A 22,098-nucleotide genomic window follows, 5' to 3' on the forward strand; every position below is an offset into this window, starting at 1 on the left:
CCCACCACTGCGACCTGTATGCTCTCGTTGGCTGGCCCTCACAACAAATACGTCCCCAAACCCACTGGCTCCAGGTCATCTATAAGTCTTTGCTAGGTAAAGCTCCACCTTAACTCAGCTCACTGGTCACCATAGCAACACCCACCCGCAGAGTTGCCCTGGAGAAGAGCTGGAGCACTGTGGCACTCAGGGCTACTTCATGGTGTAAGACTCGAATCAAGGGTGAGCATTCCAGTAGGGTCGTACAAAATATATATATATTATGCGCAACATCAGTTCCAAGCTGTCATTTTCACTTTGCACAACATCACGCCATTATTATACAAGCTTGCTTGCTGAGTGGTGGTGAGTGACTTGTGATGTTTATTTAGGGACTTTCGTTTCCCCCAAAAGCCCCCATGCACTGCATCATTGGTGGGAACAGGGTACTGACTTCCTCTTAGGTATTTGTTTTGTTGTTCTGCAGATGCCCCATGTTTCAATATGTAGTTAGGTCATCATCTCTGTGCTGATTTCTACTTCTGCTTTACACTGGTTGAATATTACACTTTAGCTAATCTCGCAATCCAGGACCAAAGCTTGTCTGTTCCTGTTCAAGCAGCTGCTGCATGGACAGGTGTTTCCTGCTCTATCAGTCAAAAATGGCATTAGCCAGCTTCCCAGGGACAGGAAACACCTAGGCACATCACCTGATAGAATTGGCCACAGGATTCTACACTGGCAGCTGCTACATTGATGGTCCCCTCTACGGCAAAAGTAAAAACCCAACGAGCAGGCTTATTAAATTGACCTATGAACACCAAACCACACCAGTTGAGTCAATGGCGGACTGTCCATTTTGTGACTAACTTTTAAGTTGTAAAATACAGAAAGGTCCCCTTTAACATGTTTCAAATGAGAGAGAGATTATTGGTGCAATGGCAGAACTATCTGCATAAAGACCCATGAGTGGCAGGGAGGCGATTCATGCCTTGACTCCAGCGTTCTAATGATCCGCAACCCCTACAAAGCCCTGATGCTTGAGTTCTATCGCAGGTATGGAGGCCATGTTGGATTTAACCCCCTCGCTTTGTGGAGAGGAAAAGGTGAAAAGGATGCCTAGGATAAATCTATTTGAACGTTTTTAACCTCAACCTTTTCCTACGAATCATGACATTATTTTCAGTCATTGCACAACCCCAGTTCTTGAACTATCACGTGTTGTAGCACACAGTTGCTTAATTGTGGAATGGTTCTTTCTTTTGTTACCCAAAGATACTGAACATAACTATAAACGCAACATGCAACAATTTAAATGATTTTACTGAGTTACAGTTCATATAAGGAAATCAGTCAATTGAAATAAATAAATGAGGCCCTCCATAATCTATTGATTTCACATGACTGGGCAGGGGCACAGCCAAGGGTGGGCCTAGAAGGGCATAGATACACCCACTGGAGAGCCAGGCCCAGCCATTCAGAATGAGTTTTTCCCCACAAAAGGGCTTTATTAAAGACAGAAATACTCCTCAGTTTCATCAGCTGACCATGTGGCTGGTCTCAGACGATCCCACAGGTGAAGAAGCCGGATGTGGAGGTCCTAGGCTGGCGTGGTTACACGTGGTCTGCGGTTTTGACGCCGGTTGGACATACTGGAAAAATTCTCTAAAACAATGTTGGAGGCAGCTTATGGTAGAGAAATTAACATGACATTTTCTGGCAACAGCTCTGGTGGACATTCCTGTAGTCAGCATGTCAATTGCACGCTCCCTCTAAATGTAAGGAATATGTGGCATGGTGTTATGTGACAAAACTAAACATTTTAAAGTGTCATTTTATTATCCCCAGCACAAGGTGTACCTGTGTAATGATCATACTGTATAATCAGCTTCTTGATATGCCACACCTTTCAGGTGGATGGATTATCTTAGCAAAGGAGAAATGCTTACTAACATGGTTGTAAACAAATGTGTGCACAACATTTGAGAGAAATAAGCTTTTTATGCTAATGGTACATACATCTTTTATTTCAGCTCATGAAACATGGGTCCAACACTTTACATGTTGCATTTATATTTCTTGTTCAGTAGATACTTTAAGAAAACATAAGAGTCCATAACTTTAACAACTAATTGTATAGAACTAGTGTAACAGATTTTAAATCAGACACGCCTTTTGATATCCATTGAAACTCATATTTACACAGTAACACTTTGAATGAATACATTACAAATCAAATAACATCTATAGAAGCAGTGCAAAAAAGGTACCATCGTTACAAACTTACAAACAACCTCAATAAAATGACACAATCTTAAACCTCAGACGTGTGTGAAAGCTTTACTCTCAAAAGACCCAGACTTTGAGAGGTTACGTCCACCTATACGCCCATCTTCTGCCATTGCATTTTCTATCTTCCACAGAACAGACCTCTTTAGGGTTTGCCGAAAGTCATGACCCATTAACACATACAGTATGGGGTTAAGGAAACTGTTTACTGCAGCCATTGTGCTGCCCACCTTCAGCCAAGTGTAGAGCATCTCAAGGCTGTGATTCCCCAAGTTCCACTCCAACAGGACAAAAGTGTGATAGGGCACCCAGCAAACGAAGAAGGACACAATGAGGACAGTCATTACCTTGACAGGTTTAGTGGATTTCATGGGGCGACTCCTGAGCTGTACAAAGATAACTGAGTAGCAGAAGACTATAATCAAAAGAGGAATCACAAAGCCACAGACAAATCGACTCAGAGCCACTGCCTTGTGCCCAGACTGATAATCAGTATAGCACAGTGTATCAGCCCCGTGTGTTTTGGTCTGGCGGTAGACCAGTGAGGGTACAGTCAGGGCAGCAGAGAGGGCCCACACGAGGACGACCACTCCGGATGCTCTGGGTATGGTCCGGTTGTTCTGAGCCCAGACAGGAAACGTGATTGACACACAGCGGTCAACACTGATCAGAACCAGCAGGAAGACGCTGCTGAACATGTTGAGGAACATAGCGGAGGAGGTCAGCTTACACATGACCAGCCCAAAGGGCCAGTGTGAGGTGACCATGTATACAATGTTAAAGGGCAGACAGACACAGAACAGAAAGTCTGAGATGGCCAGACTGAGGTACCAAGTGGTGTTGACCGATGTCCTCATCTTGAAGCCAGAGATCCAAATTACTATAGCATTTCCACTAAGACCCAGTAGTGATATAAGGATATTGATTACAGTTTCCACTGAAAAGGACCTGGGATGGTTGAAAGTCACTGAGCCACTCACAGAGGTGTTTTCATATGTTTCATTGTAGGCAGTATAATCTTCTCCATATTCTGTATAGTCAAAATCCTCCATGTTACTGTAAGACTTTTCTAGTCAAAGACTCCTAAAACGTCCTGTTGATGTACACACAAATGATCAGCCAACACATTGAAAGCATACAATTACAGCTAGTCATGTGCTCAAATAACTTCTCATTATGTGCCTTTTGTCAAACTTCAGAACTGAGCACTATGACATAAAAAGGTGTAAAGTAAAAGACTCACCTTGTGTCAGTGTGAAATGACAACAGCTATTACAGCCTACTGAGAGTGTTCTCTGAGTTTAAATACCCCTGCGGCTGGAGCAATGGCTCACTTCTTCTTTCATTTTAAGTCACAACAACATAAAGGAATGAGGAACCTAGATGGGTTCTGAGTTTGAAGTTCCACATCACACCAGAGTATGTGAGTGGAGCGGAGCAGAGCGAGGAGCAGAGCGTACCCAATTTGACTGGAGCGTGGATCGAGATTCCCAAAGGCTGGAGCGTCGGCCTGCTCCCCAGCTCCAATTTCGCTTCAGTAGTGTTCCAAGTAGCATTCACTTCACGAGCTCAGGGCATGCCCGCCTCAGCACGCGTTTGTAGTAATCTTGTTTTCAGCTATACAGTCGTGGCCAAAAGTTGAGAATGACACAAATATTCATTTTCAAAAAGTCTGCTGCCTCAAGTTTGTATGATGGAAATTTGCATATACTCCAGAATGTTATGAAGAGTGATCAGATGAATTGCAATTAATTGCAAAGTCCCTCTTTGCCATGCAAATGTACTGAATCCCCCCAAAAACATTTCCACTGCATTTCAGCCCTGCCACAAAAGGACCAGCTGACATCATGTCAGGGATTCTCTCATTAACACAGGTGTGTGTTGACGAGGACAAGGCTGGAGATCACTCTGTCATGCTGATTGAGTTCAAATAACAGACTGGAAGCTTCAAAAGGAGGGTGGTGCTTGGTATCATTGTTCTTCCTCTGTCAACCATGGTTACCTGCAAGGAAACACGTGCCGTCATCATTGCTTTGCACAAAAAGGGCTTCACAGGCAATGATATTGCTGCCAGTAAGATTGCACCTAAATCAACCATTTATCGGATCATCAAGACCTTCAAGGAGAGCGGTTCAATTGTTGTGAAGAAGGCTTCAGGGCGCCCAAGAAAGTCCAGCAAGCGCCAGGACTGTCTCCTAAAGTTGATTCAGCTGCGGGATCGGGGCACCACCAGTACAGAGCTTGCTCAGGAATGGCAGCAGGCAGGTGTGAGTGCATCTGCACGCACAGTGAGGTGAAGACTTTTGGAGGATGGCCTGGTGTCAAAGAAGGGCAGCAAAGAAGCCACTTCTCTCAAGGAAAAACATCAGGGACAGACTGATATTCTGCAAAAGGTACAGGGATTGGACTGCTGAGGACTGGGGTAAAGTCATGTTCTCTGATGAATCCCCTTTCCGATTGTTTGGGGCATCCGGAAAAAAGCTTGTCCGGAGAAGACAAGGTGAGCGCTACCATCAGTCCTTTGTCATGCCAACAGTAAGGCATCCTGAGACCATTAATGTGTGGGGTTCCTTCTCAACCAAGGGAGTGGGCTCACTCACAATTTTGCCTAAGAACACAGCCATGAATAAAGAATGGTGCCAACACATCCTCCGAGAGCAACTTCTCCCAACCATCCAGGAACAGTTTGGTGACAAACAATGTCTTTTCCAGCCATAAGGCGAAAGTCATAACTAAGTGGCTCGGGGTACAAAACATCGATATTTTGAGTCCATGCCCAGGAAAGTCCCCAGACCTTAATCCCATTTAGAACTTGTGGTCAATCCTCAAGAGGCAGGTGGACAAACAAAAACCCACAAATTCTGACAAACTCCAAGCATTGATTATGCAAGAATGGGCTGCCATCAGTCAGGATGTGGCCCAGAAGTTAATTGACAGCATGCCAGGGCGGATTGCAGGTCTTGAAAAAGAAGGGTCAACACTGAAAATATTGACTCTTTGCATCAACTTCATTTAATTGTCAATAAAATCTTTTGACACTTATGAAATGCTTGTAACTATACTTCAGCATTCCATAGGAACATCTGACAAAAATATCTAAAGACACTGAAGCAGCAAACTTTGTGAAAATTAATATTTGTGTCATTCTCAAAACTTTTGACCACGACTGTAGCCCCTTGCGTTAACTACTGTCATGAAGTTCGCAAAATATTTTCATAAAGAAGCTGATAAAACTCACAGGTGTTAAGTCAAGGTCACTTACAATGATGAGGACCAAGCGCAAAAGAGGGAGTTGCGGCAACTAAACAATCATTGTGTAATCTGAAAAAACACTTATCCCAAAAGCATGATGATGTACTTACTAGGTGCTTAAATAAAGGAATGAGGTGGTTAGATAACTAAGTATGTCATTGTAGCTGGATTTTCAACCACTCAACTCAGCCCACGTGCTCTGCATCACAAACTTGGCTTGTTCAGCACCACGGAGAGCACTATTTCTATCACTATTTTCAGACAGCTGGGGAGCTATAGTTAAAAGTTGACCAATATCGCCTTCTTGTGTTAAATTTAGGAAATTAAATAAATCTGAACGTTTGGTTTGATTTTTTTTTTTTTTTAGATTGCTGAGAGGAAAGGTCAAGGATACCTCTCTTCACAACGACCATGCACACTCTTGTTACGTAAGTGTGAAAATACATATTCCTTACATACAAATCAAATGTTATTTGTCATGTGCTCCGAATACAACATTACTGTGAAATGCTTACTTACGAGCCCTTTCAACTAAAAATGCAGAGTTTTAAAAAAGTAAGTAAGAAAAATGTGCTAAAGAAAAAAATAGTAACACATTAAAAATAACAACCCCGCTATATACAAGGGGTACCGGTACCGGGTCAATGTGCAGGGGTACAGGGTAGTCGAGGTAATTGAGTTAATATGTACATAACAAGTCAAAAGTTTGGACACACCTACTCATTCCAGGGTTTTTCTTTATTTTTACTATTTTCTACATTGTTGAATAATAGTGAAGACAAACCATGAAATAACACAAATGGAGTCATGTAGTAACCAAAAACATGTTTAACAAATCAAAATAAATGGTATATTTGAGATTCTTCAAAGTAGCCACCTTGCTGACATATTTGCACACTCTTGGCATTCTCTCAACCAGCTTAATGAGGTAATCACCTGGAATGCTTTTCAATTAACAGGTGTGGCTTGTTAAAAGTACATTTGTGGAATTTCTTTCCTTCTTAATGCATTTGAGCCAATCAGTTGTGTTGTGAAAATGTAATGGTGGTATACCAACAAGATAGCCCTATTTGGCAAAAGATCAAGTCCATATTATAGCAAGAACAGCTCAAATAAGCAAATGACAGTCCATCATTACTTTACGACATGAAGGTCAGTCAATCTGGCAAATTTCAAGAACTTCGAAAGTTTCTTCAAGTGCAGTCGCAAAAACCATTAATGATCAGCTCATGTGTCTTGCTCACGTTGAGGGAGAGGTTGTTTTCCTGGCACAACACTGCCAAGTCTCTGACTTCCTCCCTATATGCTCTCCTCGTCTTTTGTGATCAGGCCTACCAGCGTTGTGTTGTTGGCAAACTTAATGATGGTGTTGGAGTTGTGCGTGGCCACACAGTTGTGGGTGAACAGGGAGTACAGGAGGAGACTAAGCACGCACCCCAGAGGGACCCCCGTGTTGAGGGTCAATGTGGCTGATGTGTTGTTACCTTCCCTCACCACCTGGGGGCGGCCCATCAGGAATTCTAGGATCCAGTTGCAGAGGGAGGTGTTCAGTCCCAGGGTTCTTAGCTTAGTGATGAGCTTGGAGGGCACTATGGTGTATTCAATGAACAGCATTCTCAAGTAGGTGTTCCTTTTGCCCATGTGGGAAAAGGGCAGTGTGGAGTGCAATAAAGATTGCATCGTCAGTGGATCTGTTGGGGCAGTATGTGAATTGGAGTGGGTCCAGTGTTTCTGAGATGATGGTGTTGACGATGTGAGTACTACAGGTGGTAGGCATTTAGGCAGCTTACCTTGGCGTTCTTGGGCACAGGGACTATGGTGGTCTGCTTGAAACATGTAGGTATTACAGACTGGGCCAGGGAGAGGTTGAAAATGTCAGTTGAAGACATTTGCCAGCTGGTTAGAGCATTCTCTGAGTACGCGTCCTGGCTTCCTCGGACCACTTCCGTATTGAGCATGTCACTGGTACTTCCTTTTAGAGTTTTTGCTTGTAATCAGGAATCAGGAGAATTTAGTTTATGGTCGGATTTGCCAAATGGAGGGCGAGCTTTGTATGCGTCTCTGTGTGTGGAGTAAAGGTGATCTAGAGTTTTTTTCCTCTAGTTGCACGTGACAAAAATTTGGTAAAACGGATTTCAGTTTTCTTGCATTAAAGTTCCCGGCAATTATGAGCGTTGCCTTTGGATGAGCATTTTCTTGTTCGCTTATGACCTTATATACAGCTTGTTGAGTGCGGCCTTAGTGCTAGCATCGGTTTGTGGTGGTATATAGACAGCTACGAAGAATATAGATGAAAACTCTCTCGGTAAATAGTGTGGTCATCATGAGGTACTCTAACTCAGGAGAGCAAAACCTTCGAGACTTCCTTACTATTAGAGATCGGGCACCAGAGACAAAGACCCCTGCCCCACCTCCCCGATTTTACCGGAGGCTGCTGTTCTGTATTGCCGATTCACAGAAAACACATTTCCTTATTCAGCCACAACTCATGAAAAATAGGAAATTACATTATTTATTTTTTTTCACCCCAATTTCGTGGTATCCAATTGTTGTAGTAGCTGCTATCTTGTCTCATCGCTACAACTCCCGTACGGGCTCAGACAAAGGTTGAATGTCATGCGTCCTCCGATACACAACCCAACCAGCCGCACTGCTTCTTAACACAGCCGAGTGGCACAGCAGTCTAAGGCACTGCATCTCAGTGCAAGAGGCATCACTGCAGTCCCTGGTTCGAATCCAGGCTGCATCACATCCGGCCGTGATTGTGAGTCCCATAGGGCGGCGCACAATTGACCCAGCGTTGTCCGGGTTTGGCCTGGGTAGGCCGTCATTGTAAATAAGAATTTGTAATTAAAACAATTAAATATGCTCTACAGTCAATTATGATTACATGTCTACTTATATTAATTATTAATGTACACCTACTGTATGATAGCTAGCAAATTAATTTGCTAACGTTAGCCTGCCTAGCTGGAACTTCTGAAGAAGGAAAATGTTTTATTTCTACAATTTCCAAAAAATAACCAAACAAAAGCATATTTACTTTTTATGAGACATGTTTGTGCCGTCACATGCATTAGTAGCACAATTTCTAACTTATTCACATTTGTTTTTACTTACACTTGTATGTTGACATCTCCATTGATGTTGTTTTTTAGTTTTGGCGGACTAATCTTAGCAGATGTACAATTGTCGCAAATTTAATTATGGGGAGTTTCAGGAACCTGGAGCGAAATAATTGTACACTCACAAACTCGACTAAAAACCATGGCTGAGCGGCTTACGTTGCAAACTTTCCTTTCTTGGCTAATCATTTGGACCGCCTTCCAAGATGGTGACAGGGATTCCCCCAAGGGCATAAGTGGACGAGGGTGTGTCTTTTATGAGTTTGACCCGCAGCCTGGAAACCAGAAAACACACCTCTTTTAACAGGGAAATAATAATGAGTAATAGGACACACTTGAGTGTCATTAATGTCTCTAGGACGGTCTCTGCCACCCTCTGGTGACAGGTGGAACCTTGACAACTACATGTCCAAGGAACTTGAGTTGAGACTTGCAGAAATGAAAAATTCTTTACATACAATTCCTGGTCTACCCTTTTAACCTTTAGTTAGATGACCATGTATGTTTTTCACGTTAGGCTAATTTAGAAAGGCCTATATATGTAACAGTTGTTACAACTGTGTTATTGGTTAGATTTGTTAGAGACAAATTGCTGATGAATTCGTTTTTTTCACAACGCCCCTCATTTTGAAGTCACACAAACGACTTCTAGGAAGGAAGTTTCAGACTAAATGTATTCAGTGATGATAGAGCAGCTTAATTACATTCAGGTTAAGTGATCAGGCAGGAATTATACTACCCTGTGTTTGTCTTCAGGGCGTCATTCCAAACGTTTGGAAATATTGGCTGAATATTGCTAGAATAAAAAGTTATATCAAAGGAAAGCCATGCACTTTCCTGTCATTCACTAGTCTAAAAGCTCCTCCTACACTGTCACGCACATGATAATGCTACGTTCATCTCCCGACTTCTGATTTCAGTACGTTCAAGACAACTGGGAACTCTGAAAAAAAACATCCTGGACTGGGAAAAATAATTTTGGACGGTCATTCAACTCGGAAGTCCAACTTCTAGAGCTCCGACTTTTCAACCTGAAGATCACAGACGTTTTGCTCTCGTGAAAGCCTGGGTTTTCTGCACATTAACACAACTTTATTTAACTAGGCAAGTCAGTTAAGAACAATTTCTTATTTACAATGACAGCCTAGGAACAGTGGGTTAACTGCCTTGTCCAGGGGCAGAACAACCTTGTCAGCTTGGAGATTTGATCTAGCAACCTTTCAGTTACTGGCCCAAAGCTCTAACCACTAGACTACCTGCCTAGAAGCTTACTGCCTAAAATGTATCAATTGAAAGTGTGGTTTCACAGCTCCAATCTAGATGTGTTGGTCATTACTGAGAAGTGGTTAAGAATGTGTTTTGAACACTGAACACTGACGTTAACCTTTCTGGTTATAACCTTTTTCGGCAAGACAGATCTTCCAAAGGTGGTGGAGTGGCAATCTTTACCAAAGAACACTTCAGTGCTTGGTTGTCTCCACCAAGTCTGTCCCCAAACAATTTGATTTGCTGGTTTTACGCATTAAACTTTCAAATAACTCTTTGTTGAATGTTGCAGGGTGTTATCGGCCACCATAAGCACCTGCCTGTACCCTAAATGCCCTAGGCTCTCTCCTGGCGCCTTACACTAAATCTGAATTTGTCCTGTTAGGTGACCTAAACTGGGACATGCTTAAACCATCTGACCAAGTCCTAAAGCAATTGGACTCCCTAAATCTTTCTTAGATTATTACCAATCCCACAAGGTATGACTCCAAACACCCAGAAAAGGCTACTCTCCTTGGTGTTATCCTTACAAATAATCCTGATAGGTATCAGTCTGGTGTTTTCTGCTCAGTGAAAAAAACTGTCCTAACTTATCATAGACACTTGCTAAAAAACTTTAATAAGCAAGCCTTCCTTCTTGATCTGGCTTCTCTAAATTGGTATAGAATCAGCTTGATCCCCCCTGTTGAAGATATTTTCAGTGGTATCCTTAACAAATATGCACCCATAAAGAAAATGAGAATAAAAAACAGGTTCAACCCCTGGTTCGACCGTGATCTGGCAGAGTTACTCCACCTCAAGAATTCCATTTGGCAAATGGCTTGGCACACACATACTCAGGCTGACTGGCTCTCAGTCATGCAAATGAGAAATAAGTGCACTCAGGCTATCCGGAAGGTCAAAGTTAGTTACTTTAAGGAGCAGTTCTCTCTCTGTGGGTCTAACCCCAAGAAGTTCTGGAAAATGGTTAAAGACCTGGAGAATAAACCCTCCTCCTCACAGCTGCCCATGTCCCTTAATGTTGAGGATGTGGTTGTTACTGACAAGGAGCAAATGGCTGAGCTCTTTAATCACCAGTTCATTAAGTCAGGATTATTATTTTACTCTGCCATGCCTCCTTGCCCTTCCAACATTTCCTCATCTCCTACCCCTTCTAATGTGACTATCCCCGATGCTCCTACTGCTGCATGGGGTCACTGAGTCCGAGGTGCTAAAGGAGCGCCTTAAACTTGACCACAAAAAAACATCTGGGTCAGATGGTTTAGACCCTTTCTTCTTTAAGGTTGCTGCACCTAACATCGCCAATCCTATCTCTGACCTGTTTAACCTGTCTCTCCTCTCTGGGGAGGTTCCCATTGCTTAGAAGGTAGCCATGGTGCATCCTTTATTTAAAGGGCGAAATCAAGCTGATCCTAACTGTTATAGGCCAATTTCTATTTTGCCCTGTTTATCAAAAGTGTTGGAAAAACTTGTCAATAATCAACTGACTGGCTTTCTTGATGTCTATAGTATTCTCTTGGGTATGCAATCTGGTTTCCACTCAGGTTATGGGTGTGTCACTGCAACCTTAAAGGTCCTAAATGATGTCACCATTTCACTTGATTCTAACCAATGTTGTGCTGCTATTTTTATTGACTTGGCCAAAGCTTTTGATACGGTAGACCATTCCATTATTGTGGGCCAGCTAAGGATTATTGGTGTTTCTGATGGGTCTTTGGCCTGGTTTGCTAACCATCTTTCTCAAAGAGTGCAGTGTCAAGTCAGAACATCTGCTGTCTCAGCCACTGCCTGTCACCAAGGGAGGTCCCCAAGGCTCGATCCTAGGCCCCACGTTCTTCTCAATTTACATCAACAACATAGTTGAAGAAGCAGTAGGAAGCTCTCTCATTCATTTATATGCAGATGATACAGTCTTATACTCAGCTGGCCCCTCCCTGGATTTTGTGTTAAACGCTCTACAACAAAGCTTTCTTAGTGTCCAACAAGCTTTCTCTGCCCATAACCTTGTCTTGAACACCTCCAAAACAAGGGTAATGGGGTTTGGTAAGAAGAATCCCCCTCTCCCACCAGTGTGATTACTACCTTTGAGGGTTTAGAGCTCATACAAGTACTTGTGAGTATGGCTAGATGGTAGACTGTCCTTCTCTCAGCAGATATCAAAGCTGCAGGCTAAGGTTAAATCTAGACTTGGTTTCCTCTATTGTAATCGATCCTCGTTCACCACAGCTGCCAAACTAACCCTGATTCAGATGACCATCCGAACAATGCTAGATTAGGGAGGCGTCATTTATAGATCGGCAGGTAAGGGTGCTCTCAAATGGCTAGATGTTCATTACCATTTGGCCATCAGATTTGCCACCAATGCTCCTTATATGACACATCACTGCACTCTATAATCTCTGTAAACTAGTCATCTCTGTTTACCCTTTGCAAGACCCACTGGTTGATGCTTATTTACAAAACCCTCTTAGGCCTCACTCCCCCCTATCTGAGATACCTACTGCAGCCCTCATCCTCCACATACAATACCCGTTCTGCCAGTCACATTCTGTTAACGTCCCCAAAGCACACACAAAGCTAGATAGCTGCAAAAAACACTCAAACTGGACCGTTTTGTCTCCATCTCTACATTCAATGCCCTTTGTGTGGTTAACTGTGCCCAATAATGTTTGTACCATGTTTTGTGCTGCTACCATGTTGTTGTCATGTTGTGATGCTACCATGCTATGTTTTCATGTGTTGCTGCCATACTATGTTGTCGTTTTTAGGTCTCTCTTCACCTAGTGTTGTGGTGTCTCTTGTCCTGATGTGTGTTTTGTCCTATATTCGTATTTTATTTTTAATCCCAGCCCCAGCCCCCGTTCCCGCAGGAGCTCTTTTGACTTCTGGTAAATAGGAGTTTTTTCTTAACGGATGTGCCTAGTTAAATTAATAATACAAATAAAACCAAAAGACGTCATGATTTGACCTCGTATTTTCACAGTGTCACAGTTGTCTTGAAAGCACCATAAAGGTAGGCGCTCGCATGGTTTCAGACTGCGTCATTTCAGACAAACCGTGAACATGGCGGGTCTAGTAGCAGCAAAGAAGTGCATCACCCCTCTTGTTGTGATCAAAAGGCTTTCTTCCCCGGAATATAAAGCCCAAGCTGCCTACCACAAGAAGGTAAAACATAACTAGCTGAGTTTGATAGCTGATAAATTCAACCATGTTTCACTGTTGCGGTCGTAAACTCTTCCAACAACATGAATGGCTTGGCGCAGTAACGTTAGGCAACTCATTTAGTAGGTTAACTACCTATATTAGGTAACTGAACTTGCCCAGAAGCAAAGGTAGCATTGATGAACTGTTATGTATTTGTCATACAGTGATGTTAGCTAGTTGAAATATATTCATTAAAGAAAGCGGTAGCTTAGGTAACATGCGTCAAATGTCTTGCCTAGTATTAATTTAGAGTACTCTAAAGGTAGCTAGTTAACTGTAATTTAACATGTTCGTTTTTTATGTTCACTTTTTTTCCTGACAATGCAATTTTCATGTACAGCAGCATGTCGAGTGAGACAAGTGCTACTTGACGGTTAATCTGTTCCGTCCTGAGCTGTTATTTAATTCCACAGCTATTTTGGTAACAGGTACCTAGCGTAAACAAATTAGCTAGTTAGGTGACATGCAGTGACGCGGCATCTATAGTGGTAGCCCTGGCAATACGTAGTTTAATTGATTTTGGCTCTTTATTAGACTCGGAAATAACGTTTACACAGTAACTCGGTTTCTGTTGAACCAACAATAGATGTGTGTCCCTTGATCATTATTCAGTTCCATTACACAAGTTATTGGACGAAGGTCTCTTCTGTGTGGTGGAGTTTTAAGCGCTCGGTCTGAACATTGAAACCCAAATTAGTGTTTTATTTTTTATTTTTATGAGCGTGTATGCGCTTCAAATTAGAAACGAAGTCTATTTTTCTCGCGTCTACGCGAAAGTGAGCGGGTAAATTGGCAGAAAATAGACTTTGTGCATTGTTACATATGGATTTGTGACATAATTCAAGTGTTTTTGTAGCAATAAAACGAGGGGCAGAGTTGTGGACTCGAGTGGCTGGTGGCATTGTCATGCAGGAAGGGTATCACATGAGGGATGAGGATGTCTTCCCTGTAAGAGTACAGGCCTCGGTAACGCTCATTCCTTCGACGATAAATGCAAAACTGACCATCACCCCTGGTGAGACAAAATTGCAACTCTTCAGTGAAGAGCACTTTTTGCCAGTCCTGTCTGGTCCAGCGACGGTGGATTTGTGCACATAGGTGGCGTTATTGCCGGCGATGTCTGGTGAGGACCTGCCTTACAACAGGCCTACAAGCCCTCAGTCCAGCCTCTCTCAGCCTATTCCGGACAGTCTGAGCACTGATGGAGGGATTGTGCGTTCCTGGTGCAACTCGGGCAGTTGTTGTTGCCATCCTGTACCTGTTGGACATTGCCAGTACGGACATTGCCAGGTGTGATATTTGCATGTACCAATCCTGTGCAGGTGTTACATGTGGTCTGCCACTGCGAGGACGATTAGCTGTCCATCCTGTCTCCCTGTAGCGCTGTCTTAGGCGTCTCACAGTACGGACATTGCCATTTATTCCCTTTACAATGAAGATCTGTGAAGTTAATTTGTAAAAATCAAAATAACTCTTTGAAAGACAGGGTCCTGAAAAAGGGATGTATCTTTTTTTGTTTGCCACCTATGGATGCAAATTGAGGTGGCTCATTCTAAATGCTTACCCACTAAATTAAAATTTGAGCACATGAAGCAAAATTTGACAGTAGCCTAGAATATTATATTGTTAAATTGAATGAACATAGGCCTGCATTTCTCAAATAAATGTTATGTTCTTTTTCAGCCATGGATTTCATTTGAAGCATTGTCTTATTCTTCGCTTATTTGTTACAGTTGCAAAGACATATTTGTAGTGAACTTCATTCTGAAGTTATGGGCAGTTCCAGAGACCCATCAGAGTTGAGTCTTTGTTTAGCGGTGCTCTTCTGTGTATAAAGTGACGGAATGGCAAAAACAAGCATCTAATGACACACTTAGCTATTCTATGAGTGGTCTGAGGTAAATAAGTGTTTTCAAGTGCAACTTCAGTAACTATGAGAAACGGCTCGGCTACTAAAGATGCATCTTAAGATGGTTCTAACAATGATCTTAATGCTACTCAGGCTCTGGGAAACGAGGCCCTGATATTTTAGGATATTCAGACAATCCTCGTAATGATGATCTCATCAAAAGCTTTGTTCCCAGCATTGTTTAATAGTGTAGAGAATGACTCCGCATCATGGCTATTACATCTGGGGGGAGGGAGGTTGCAACAGGAATTACTGTTGTGTGCAGTGGAGCCCTGTCCTAATCTGTTTATTTTAATTTGCCTTACATAACGTCAACTTGTTACATAACAGCAATGCAAGAGGCCTCAGCCTTGAGCCTGCTTTTTTGGGAGACAGTTGGAATGTGATTACGGATGCTGTTATGTGAATGTTTGTGACAGCAGCAGGGCATGTTCCTTAGAGAGGGTAATCATAATTGTTAATTAAGTGGAATCAACAATATGATGACTAACCATGACATTTCCTTTCTTTTTCCAATTTTTAGGTAGTGGACCACTATGAGAACCCAAGGAACGTTGGGTCCCTGGACAAGACCTCCAAGAATGTGGGTACAGGCTTGGTGGGTGCCCCAGCTTGTGGAGATGTGATGAAACTGCAGGTACGTTGGTCCCCTGGAGGATTTGCAGAGAAGCGACATGTTCTATTTAGTTACCAAGCTTGTGTTTAGTAACGTGACTACATTGTTTATGAATTCATTTGTGGACAAAAGTCACCATTGAATAAAGTGACTCCTTTCTGCAGATTGAGGTAGACGATCATGGGAAGATTGTGGACGCCAGGTTCAAGACGTTTGGCTGCGGCTCAGCTATCGCCTCCAGCTCCCTGGTAACAGAGTGGGTGAAGGGCAAATCTGTGAGTGAACGTTCTGCACCCATGACACTTCCTCTGCTTCCTCTTTCACTGTTCTGTCTGAATGTTGCATTTCAGTCTTTTCTGCCACGCTGCTTGTTCCTTTTGTTACATATCATGGTTGGGTGGAGTTTATTTCTTGGTTGATGGAATGTTGCTCGCTTGGCTTCCAGATTGACGAAGCACTGACCATACAGAACACGGATATTGCCAAAGAGCTCTGTCTTCCACCGGTCAAACTTCACTGCTCTAGTAAGCTCTTATTTCAGTCTAATATCTAAGGCTGTTCTTTCCAAACTGTTTAACAAGTTGTGAAATTCTAAACCATTTTTTTAAACCTAATTTTTTTTTAAACCATTTGATATTCCTGACTGTGCCCTTTTCTCCAGTGCTGGCTGAGGATGCCATCAAAGCTGCCCTCCATGACTACCGTCTCAAACAAAAGGATGGCAAGATTGAGGAGGTCAAAGCCAGCAACTGAGGTCTTTGCCAATGTCTGAACACCAGTGTCCTGCACCCTACTACCAAGGGGACACTCAAAGTATAGTCCTGGATTCCCACTCCACCATTCTTCTATATATGAGGCACCTTAAATTAGTTCATGTTATGTCCACCCATACAACGTACATAGATGGCACAGTGTACACACCAAGCCCCTGTGGCGTTATGTTTTTTTGATCTTTACTCCAGCCTGTCACATTAACGGACATTTTTAAGGGCACTGATCGGGGGATTGGTACAAAGTAAGCCTTATTTTCAGGAGTGAAAAATGTGAAGTGAGTCGAGTGTACAGGAGTTTGCTTGCTTTGTGCTTGAGTATTTTGTCATGGTATGGGTGTGTTCCATTGGGAAGTGATTATGGATGCAGTGGTGGAAGTATTGAATAAGCCTTAGAAGTTTGTCTTAGTATTCCATCAACACTCCTGTACTAATGGCTTGATGGCAATGATGAAATGTAATGCGGAAGATGTAAAATGGTAGCAAACTATCAAGGTATCTATTTTGATTGTTTAGTGACATTTCAGACATAATTCCTGGTTTTAATTGAAAGTAATAAAGTAATGCGTAAGTAGTATTGCATGTCTGTTTTAGTCATTTAGTCAACCAGCTTTTCGGTATTACCTGGTATTTGTCAGATGTAGTGAATACTACCAGATAAATTGAAGTGCTGTATTTCTCCACTAGATGGCAGCATACAGCCATGTTAAATATGTGACTTCATACATTCAGCTAAATGGTTCTGCTTTTGTTACCTACCCAAATACACAACCCATTTTAGAATGCTGCTGTTTCTTCCTGTCTTCATAAAATCTACTTTATTCAACCAAAGTACAATTATGGAAGGAAAGTCGGCACCTCTACAAACATTTTGGAGTGTGCATATTTTCAACCACACCGGACTAACCAGCCTGTATTGTACAAGTAGAACAGACACTTGGATGCTTTCCCAACTTCTGACCTAGGTCTGCAGCTGAGCAACTGGCCCTTTAAGGGACAACAATCTGCAGTTGCTTCACATTTCTTTGACTGTTAAAATACTTATGAATAATATACTAAAATACTAAAATACTTATGAAATCATTGATTCTTGACGACTGTACCTTAAATGCTTCATGAGCTTAATCTGTCGTACCCATTCAGAACCCCAACTATGTTTTTTTTACTTCAATGTTTGTACAAAGTGTAATCAAACACTATAGCTTCAAAACATGGTTCACAATCAGTTTGATCTCATGGATGCTCAGTCCTTGCATCCATAGCTCTATGACTTTGAGAGTCGTTATGTTTCTTAAGCCCCATCCCTCAGCTGTTTACTGAAACAAGTGGCTGGGTGCCTGCTTTGTTATTGTTGGAACTCCGGCTTGACCCTTTAATGGAAATGTTTAACGCGAAGGGATAAACATTTGACTAACCAAACGATAAACAGGTTTTATAATGCAAAAATACTTCCCTTAATGTAGGAAACATGCTAAGTTGAAGTTGTTGCAGATGCTGCACCATGATGTGCTCATGGTGAACTTCCCCTCTACTTATCCATATTTGTTCAAGGAGCGGCAGGTAGCCTAGTGGTTAGAGCGTTGGGCCAGTAACTGAAAGGTTGCTAGGTCGAATCCCTGACCTGACAAGGTAAAAATCTGTCGTTCTGCCCCTGAGCAAGGCAGTTAACCCACTAGGCCGTCATTGTAAATAAGAATTTGTTCTTAACTGACTTGCCTAGTTGAATAAAAAGGGAAAGCAATCTCATGTTGCCCTAAAAAATGATCTCTACCAATGAGTGGAAGAGAGAAATAAAAGGCAGTACCATTACTTTGGCCATTGTACAAATACAAACAACATTAGACTACAGCGTCCATGAGTTGTATGCTCAGGTTACATCATATACCCTTTAGGGAGCGACATGGAAAGATGGCTACTGGGAAACAAAAGTATATGATTACATACAACTGAATAGACGACATTTGGTATGGCTTTGCCTTAAAGATGTCACTCATGCAAAAGCGTCCAAACCATTGAGCTCAAACATATTGTCCAATGCAGAGAAGGCTGGTGGGAGAAGGAGGGTCCACTGTCCAACATAGTTAAAATGCTGTTTTCTCCCCAGTGATCAACGGAATAGACTGCATGACAGTGGCGTTCTCCTGCCTATCCCCTTCCTGCTTGGCTTGTGAGTGCCCTTGGCCAGATGGAAGCTCAGCTCTTGTGAGTGACTCATCATCCTCTGTTAGGCCTATCTGTCCTGGAAGGATCTCTGGCTGCTTGGGGCAGCTGCGGTGTTGGGCCTCACTGTCTGAGAGCTGGCATACCTCCTCGCTCTGCTCAGGTGCATTTGATGGCTCGTTGTCTTTCTCTATGATTTCTCCCTCAGCCTGAACATTCACATCAGGACTTTTCTCTGCAGCTGCTGCTATCTGTGTGGGGTTGTTTCCCTCTCGCTCACCCAGGGGAGGTTTGGAGGGAGTGCGGAGGTTCTTGGCTGCCCTCATGATGTCTTGTTGGAGCTGCTTGCTTGAGTCAACTGGTTCAGCCTGCTGCCCGTTGGAGGGTTTCTCTGGCACCTCGTTGAAGAGCTTGGTACCTCCGGTCTTGTCCCTCTGGTCCACGTACATCTTAGAGGGGAAGGACGAGGGGTAGTAGGCATTGACCTTCCGCTTGCGGCTCATGATGCAAGCACAGCAGAGGATGAGGAAGATGGTGATGAAGAGGATTGAGGCAACAAGGATGAGGAGCATGTTCTCCTGCAGGAAGTGAACCATCTGGCTGAGCAGGAAGTGCTCTATGTGAGTGGAGCCATCTGAGGTGGTTGGGGACTCTGAGGCTGGGCCACTGGTGGTAGGTGAGTAAGGGGTGGGGATGAGGCTGCCCAGCTCCTCCCCCTCTGCACTGCCCTCCAAGGAAATGTTGAAAGGGAGGGGTGTGGCCAGACTGGGACTGCTGGACCAGAGCATCACAGAAAGACTAATCAGATGAAGTGCCATGAGGAACGTCATCTCCTGTAGGACCTGCAGAAAACAACAAGAACAGTGTCAGTGCTGCTGCAGTAACTGTTGTCAATTTGCATTTCCACTTATTGAATTAAACAGATTTTGATCAACAGAGGTGTTTGCAATTAATGTAGCTGTTCTTGTGTCTAACAGTGACAGCTAACATCTACAGCTTTGTGTGTGTTTCACAAAACATTGTAATTTCTATTCTTGATAGAATGTCTATAGCTGTAGAGCCCTAAATGTAATTTTAAGACTAAGACAGCAGCTGAGAACTGATGAGAGGCAGGCAGGATTTAAAGTCTGGATTCAAATCATAGCATGTCACATGCAGACACACACAATGACAATGCACACAGACAGATACAGTAGATGTACACAAATGCCTAGATTCAATCAGATTGGCCTTAACCCACAATAACTGAAAACTGCATAGCAGATCATTGTTGAGTCGATGACGGAGGTGTAAATTAACTGCATTGGAGCTGTCAAATTGGGGATCGGCTGCTCTTGTGGTCATTGTCACGAAGCCACACACATCCTACCCACGTTCAAAGTTCAGAATGAAAAAGTATAGAAATAATGACATCATTAGACTAAATAATACAAATTCATATGAGCCTAATCGAGTTGTAGATTACAACACACATTCCAATGTTAAACTTGTAACAAGGCTGCATGGGATTTCTACTAATGAGACTTGATGGAAATGTCTGCGATGGGTATAACGCCGCGAGTCGCTTGCTGATATGACAGCTTCAATGCAGTTACACCTCCGTGGGTTAAAGCGGAACTGATCGAATCTAGGCCAAACTCCTGACCAGTCAATGATATTTGGTTACATGACTAAAACGTTAATCCCATTTTGTCAATCTGCTTTTGGTCAATGTGAGAGTCACGTCATCTGATGTTAATGTCATTGCTTCCTGTCCCGATCTTTTAATAACTATTTTGGACATTTATTTAAACAGCTCCTTTTCATGCTGCTTCACAGAAATAAATCATGGACCGCTCATTTCCCTGAAATTGAATTTGGCTTAAAACAATTTTCTATGGTAACGTGGGTTAACTAGCTCCCTCGGGTAATTCTCACATAAACCACTGTCACCTATTTTCCCTGGCTGCCACTACTCTTGCTCAACTAAAGATGTTACCCTGGTATTTGGGAAAAATGCCCCTTTACAACAAAAAAATGATTAAATAACTAAAGTGTAAACTGTAGCCACTTATTTCCCTTCATAGTTTGTTTGCCTAGCATGACCATCATCCACATACCACATTTTTACCAAACTTTGCATTTTTGTGTCAGCAGTTGGACATTGTTCTTAGAGGGGGCTGGTTACCCCACGTTACCCTAGCAATAACAAGAATAACTAACTCTTACTTTCACAATGACTGAGAAAAACCAACTGATCATTGCCGATAGAAATGTAATTAATAGAGTTGTCATGATTCCTTACTCAACATGTCAGAAGCATGTATTTTCTACACAATATATTTCTATCTGAATGTTCCACAGTTGTGCTCTGCTGAATGTAGCCCTGGACTAGAATGCTGGCCTGGTCCATATAAACCAACCAACCCCCTCCTTTACCCCCTTTTCCCACTCCATCTGTGTGCAACCTGGGCCACATGAGGCATTGCACTTATCAGGGAAGGGGGGATGGGGGCGCATCTACAGTTTATCGCCCATTCCCCCTCAATGTATACTTTCACACACATGCAGATATGCGAACACACACAAAGGATACAGATGTATTAGTCTCTATTGAAGTGTTCAAGATACCATTAGATGGAGATGATCAGACATTTTTCAACAGTCATACATTTAGCACTGCCTTTGTGTGGGAAATAATGACATACAAACATTTTAATACGATTGAATAATTAAAAAAATAAAAGCTCTATTCACCGCACGTTTATCTGCACAATGTCTCATGCAAATATGGGAAACCCATTGGTCTCAGAGAACATCCTGTTGGGGAACTCTATTGAACTAGCCTGATTCCCTGCTGGCGGGCTGCTTCCCTGGAGACATGTCATGATGCTGTCACTGCAGCTGAACTGCACTGCAATGGTCATGTGAGGTCATACCTGTCCACTAAAGTTAACTCATATTTGATAAGAATGTTATCAGCTAGTATTTCATATGTTTCCCTATGTGGTAAAATGTACAGTGAAAGTAAATGAATAGAAGTGGCTCTACTCACCTCCTACAGAAGTGGTCACACAGAAAATGCTCCTCTGGAACTATGGATGCTTGAGAGAGGAAAATGGACTGAGAACAAGAGGGAAAACGTGCCTGCCTCACCTCCTCCAGTAACTTCTACAGTTTCAGATTTTAGACTGGAGGTTTCTCTGACCGGCACAGAAGGAAAAAAAAGTTTTTTGCCATTAGGACACATCCCTCCTTCCCCCTTTCTTCTCCTTTCCTCCCCTCCCTCCCTTCTCCTTCCCTCCCCTCCTCCCGCTTTTCTCCTTCCCTCCCCTCCTCCCTCTCTGGCTGCCTTGCTTCCCAGAAAATGACTGGGCTCATGGGCTCTACACAGATTGTTCTTGTTAGGCAGTAGTCTAATGTGATGTGGGGGCAGGGGGCTCGGCTCTCCTGTCCCAGATCTAGATGCTCAAGGCCAGAGTCAACAACACTGCTGCAAACTGGCTGGAGCTCAGAGTGGGAAAAAAAAATAAGCGTTCAGGGTTTTAA

General features: G+C 42.8%; 3 protein-coding genes across 3 annotated transcripts; 1 reads left to right on the plus strand and 2 right to left on the minus strand.

The window, feature by feature from the left end:
• Positions 1–1,998: 1,998 nt before the first annotated feature.
• On the minus strand, positions 1,999–3,543 carry LOC100136107 (chemokine receptor-like protein 1). The gene is given in 2 exon segments (NM_001124406.1): positions 1,999–3,361; positions 3,512–3,543. A coding segment is annotated over 1 exon segment (1,020 nt). The 5' UTR covers positions 3,321–3,361; positions 3,512–3,543; the 3' UTR covers positions 1,999–2,300.
• A 9,406-nt stretch (positions 3,544–12,949) lies between these two features.
• Positions 12,950–16,984, plus strand: iscub (iron-sulfur cluster scaffold protein b). Its single transcript, NM_001256846.1, is given in 5 exon segments — positions 12,950–13,076; positions 15,548–15,661; positions 15,805–15,915; positions 16,086–16,164; positions 16,302–16,984. Coding segments are annotated over 5 exon segments (498 nt in total). The 5' UTR covers positions 12,950–12,974; the 3' UTR covers positions 16,394–16,984.
• Positions 16,985–17,201: 217 nt separating this feature from the next.
• Positions 17,202–21,826, minus strand: tmem119b (transmembrane protein 119b). The gene is made up of 2 exons (XM_021602708.2): positions 21,605–21,826; positions 17,202–19,412 (listed from the first exon to the last, which is right to left on the minus strand). The coding sequence occupies exon 2, from the start codon at positions 19,398–19,400 to the stop codon at positions 18,492–18,494; it is 909 nt and encodes a 302-aa protein (XP_021458383.2). The 5' UTR covers positions 19,401–19,412; positions 21,605–21,826; the 3' UTR covers positions 17,202–18,491.
• Between the last annotated feature and the right edge of the window lie 272 nt (positions 21,827–22,098).

Source organism: Oncorhynchus mykiss, chromosome 5, assembly GCF_013265735.2.
Source record: "Oncorhynchus mykiss isolate Arlee chromosome 5, USDA_OmykA_1.1, whole genome shotgun sequence".
Taxonomy (NCBI): domain Eukaryota; kingdom Metazoa; phylum Chordata; class Actinopteri; order Salmoniformes; family Salmonidae; genus Oncorhynchus; species Oncorhynchus mykiss.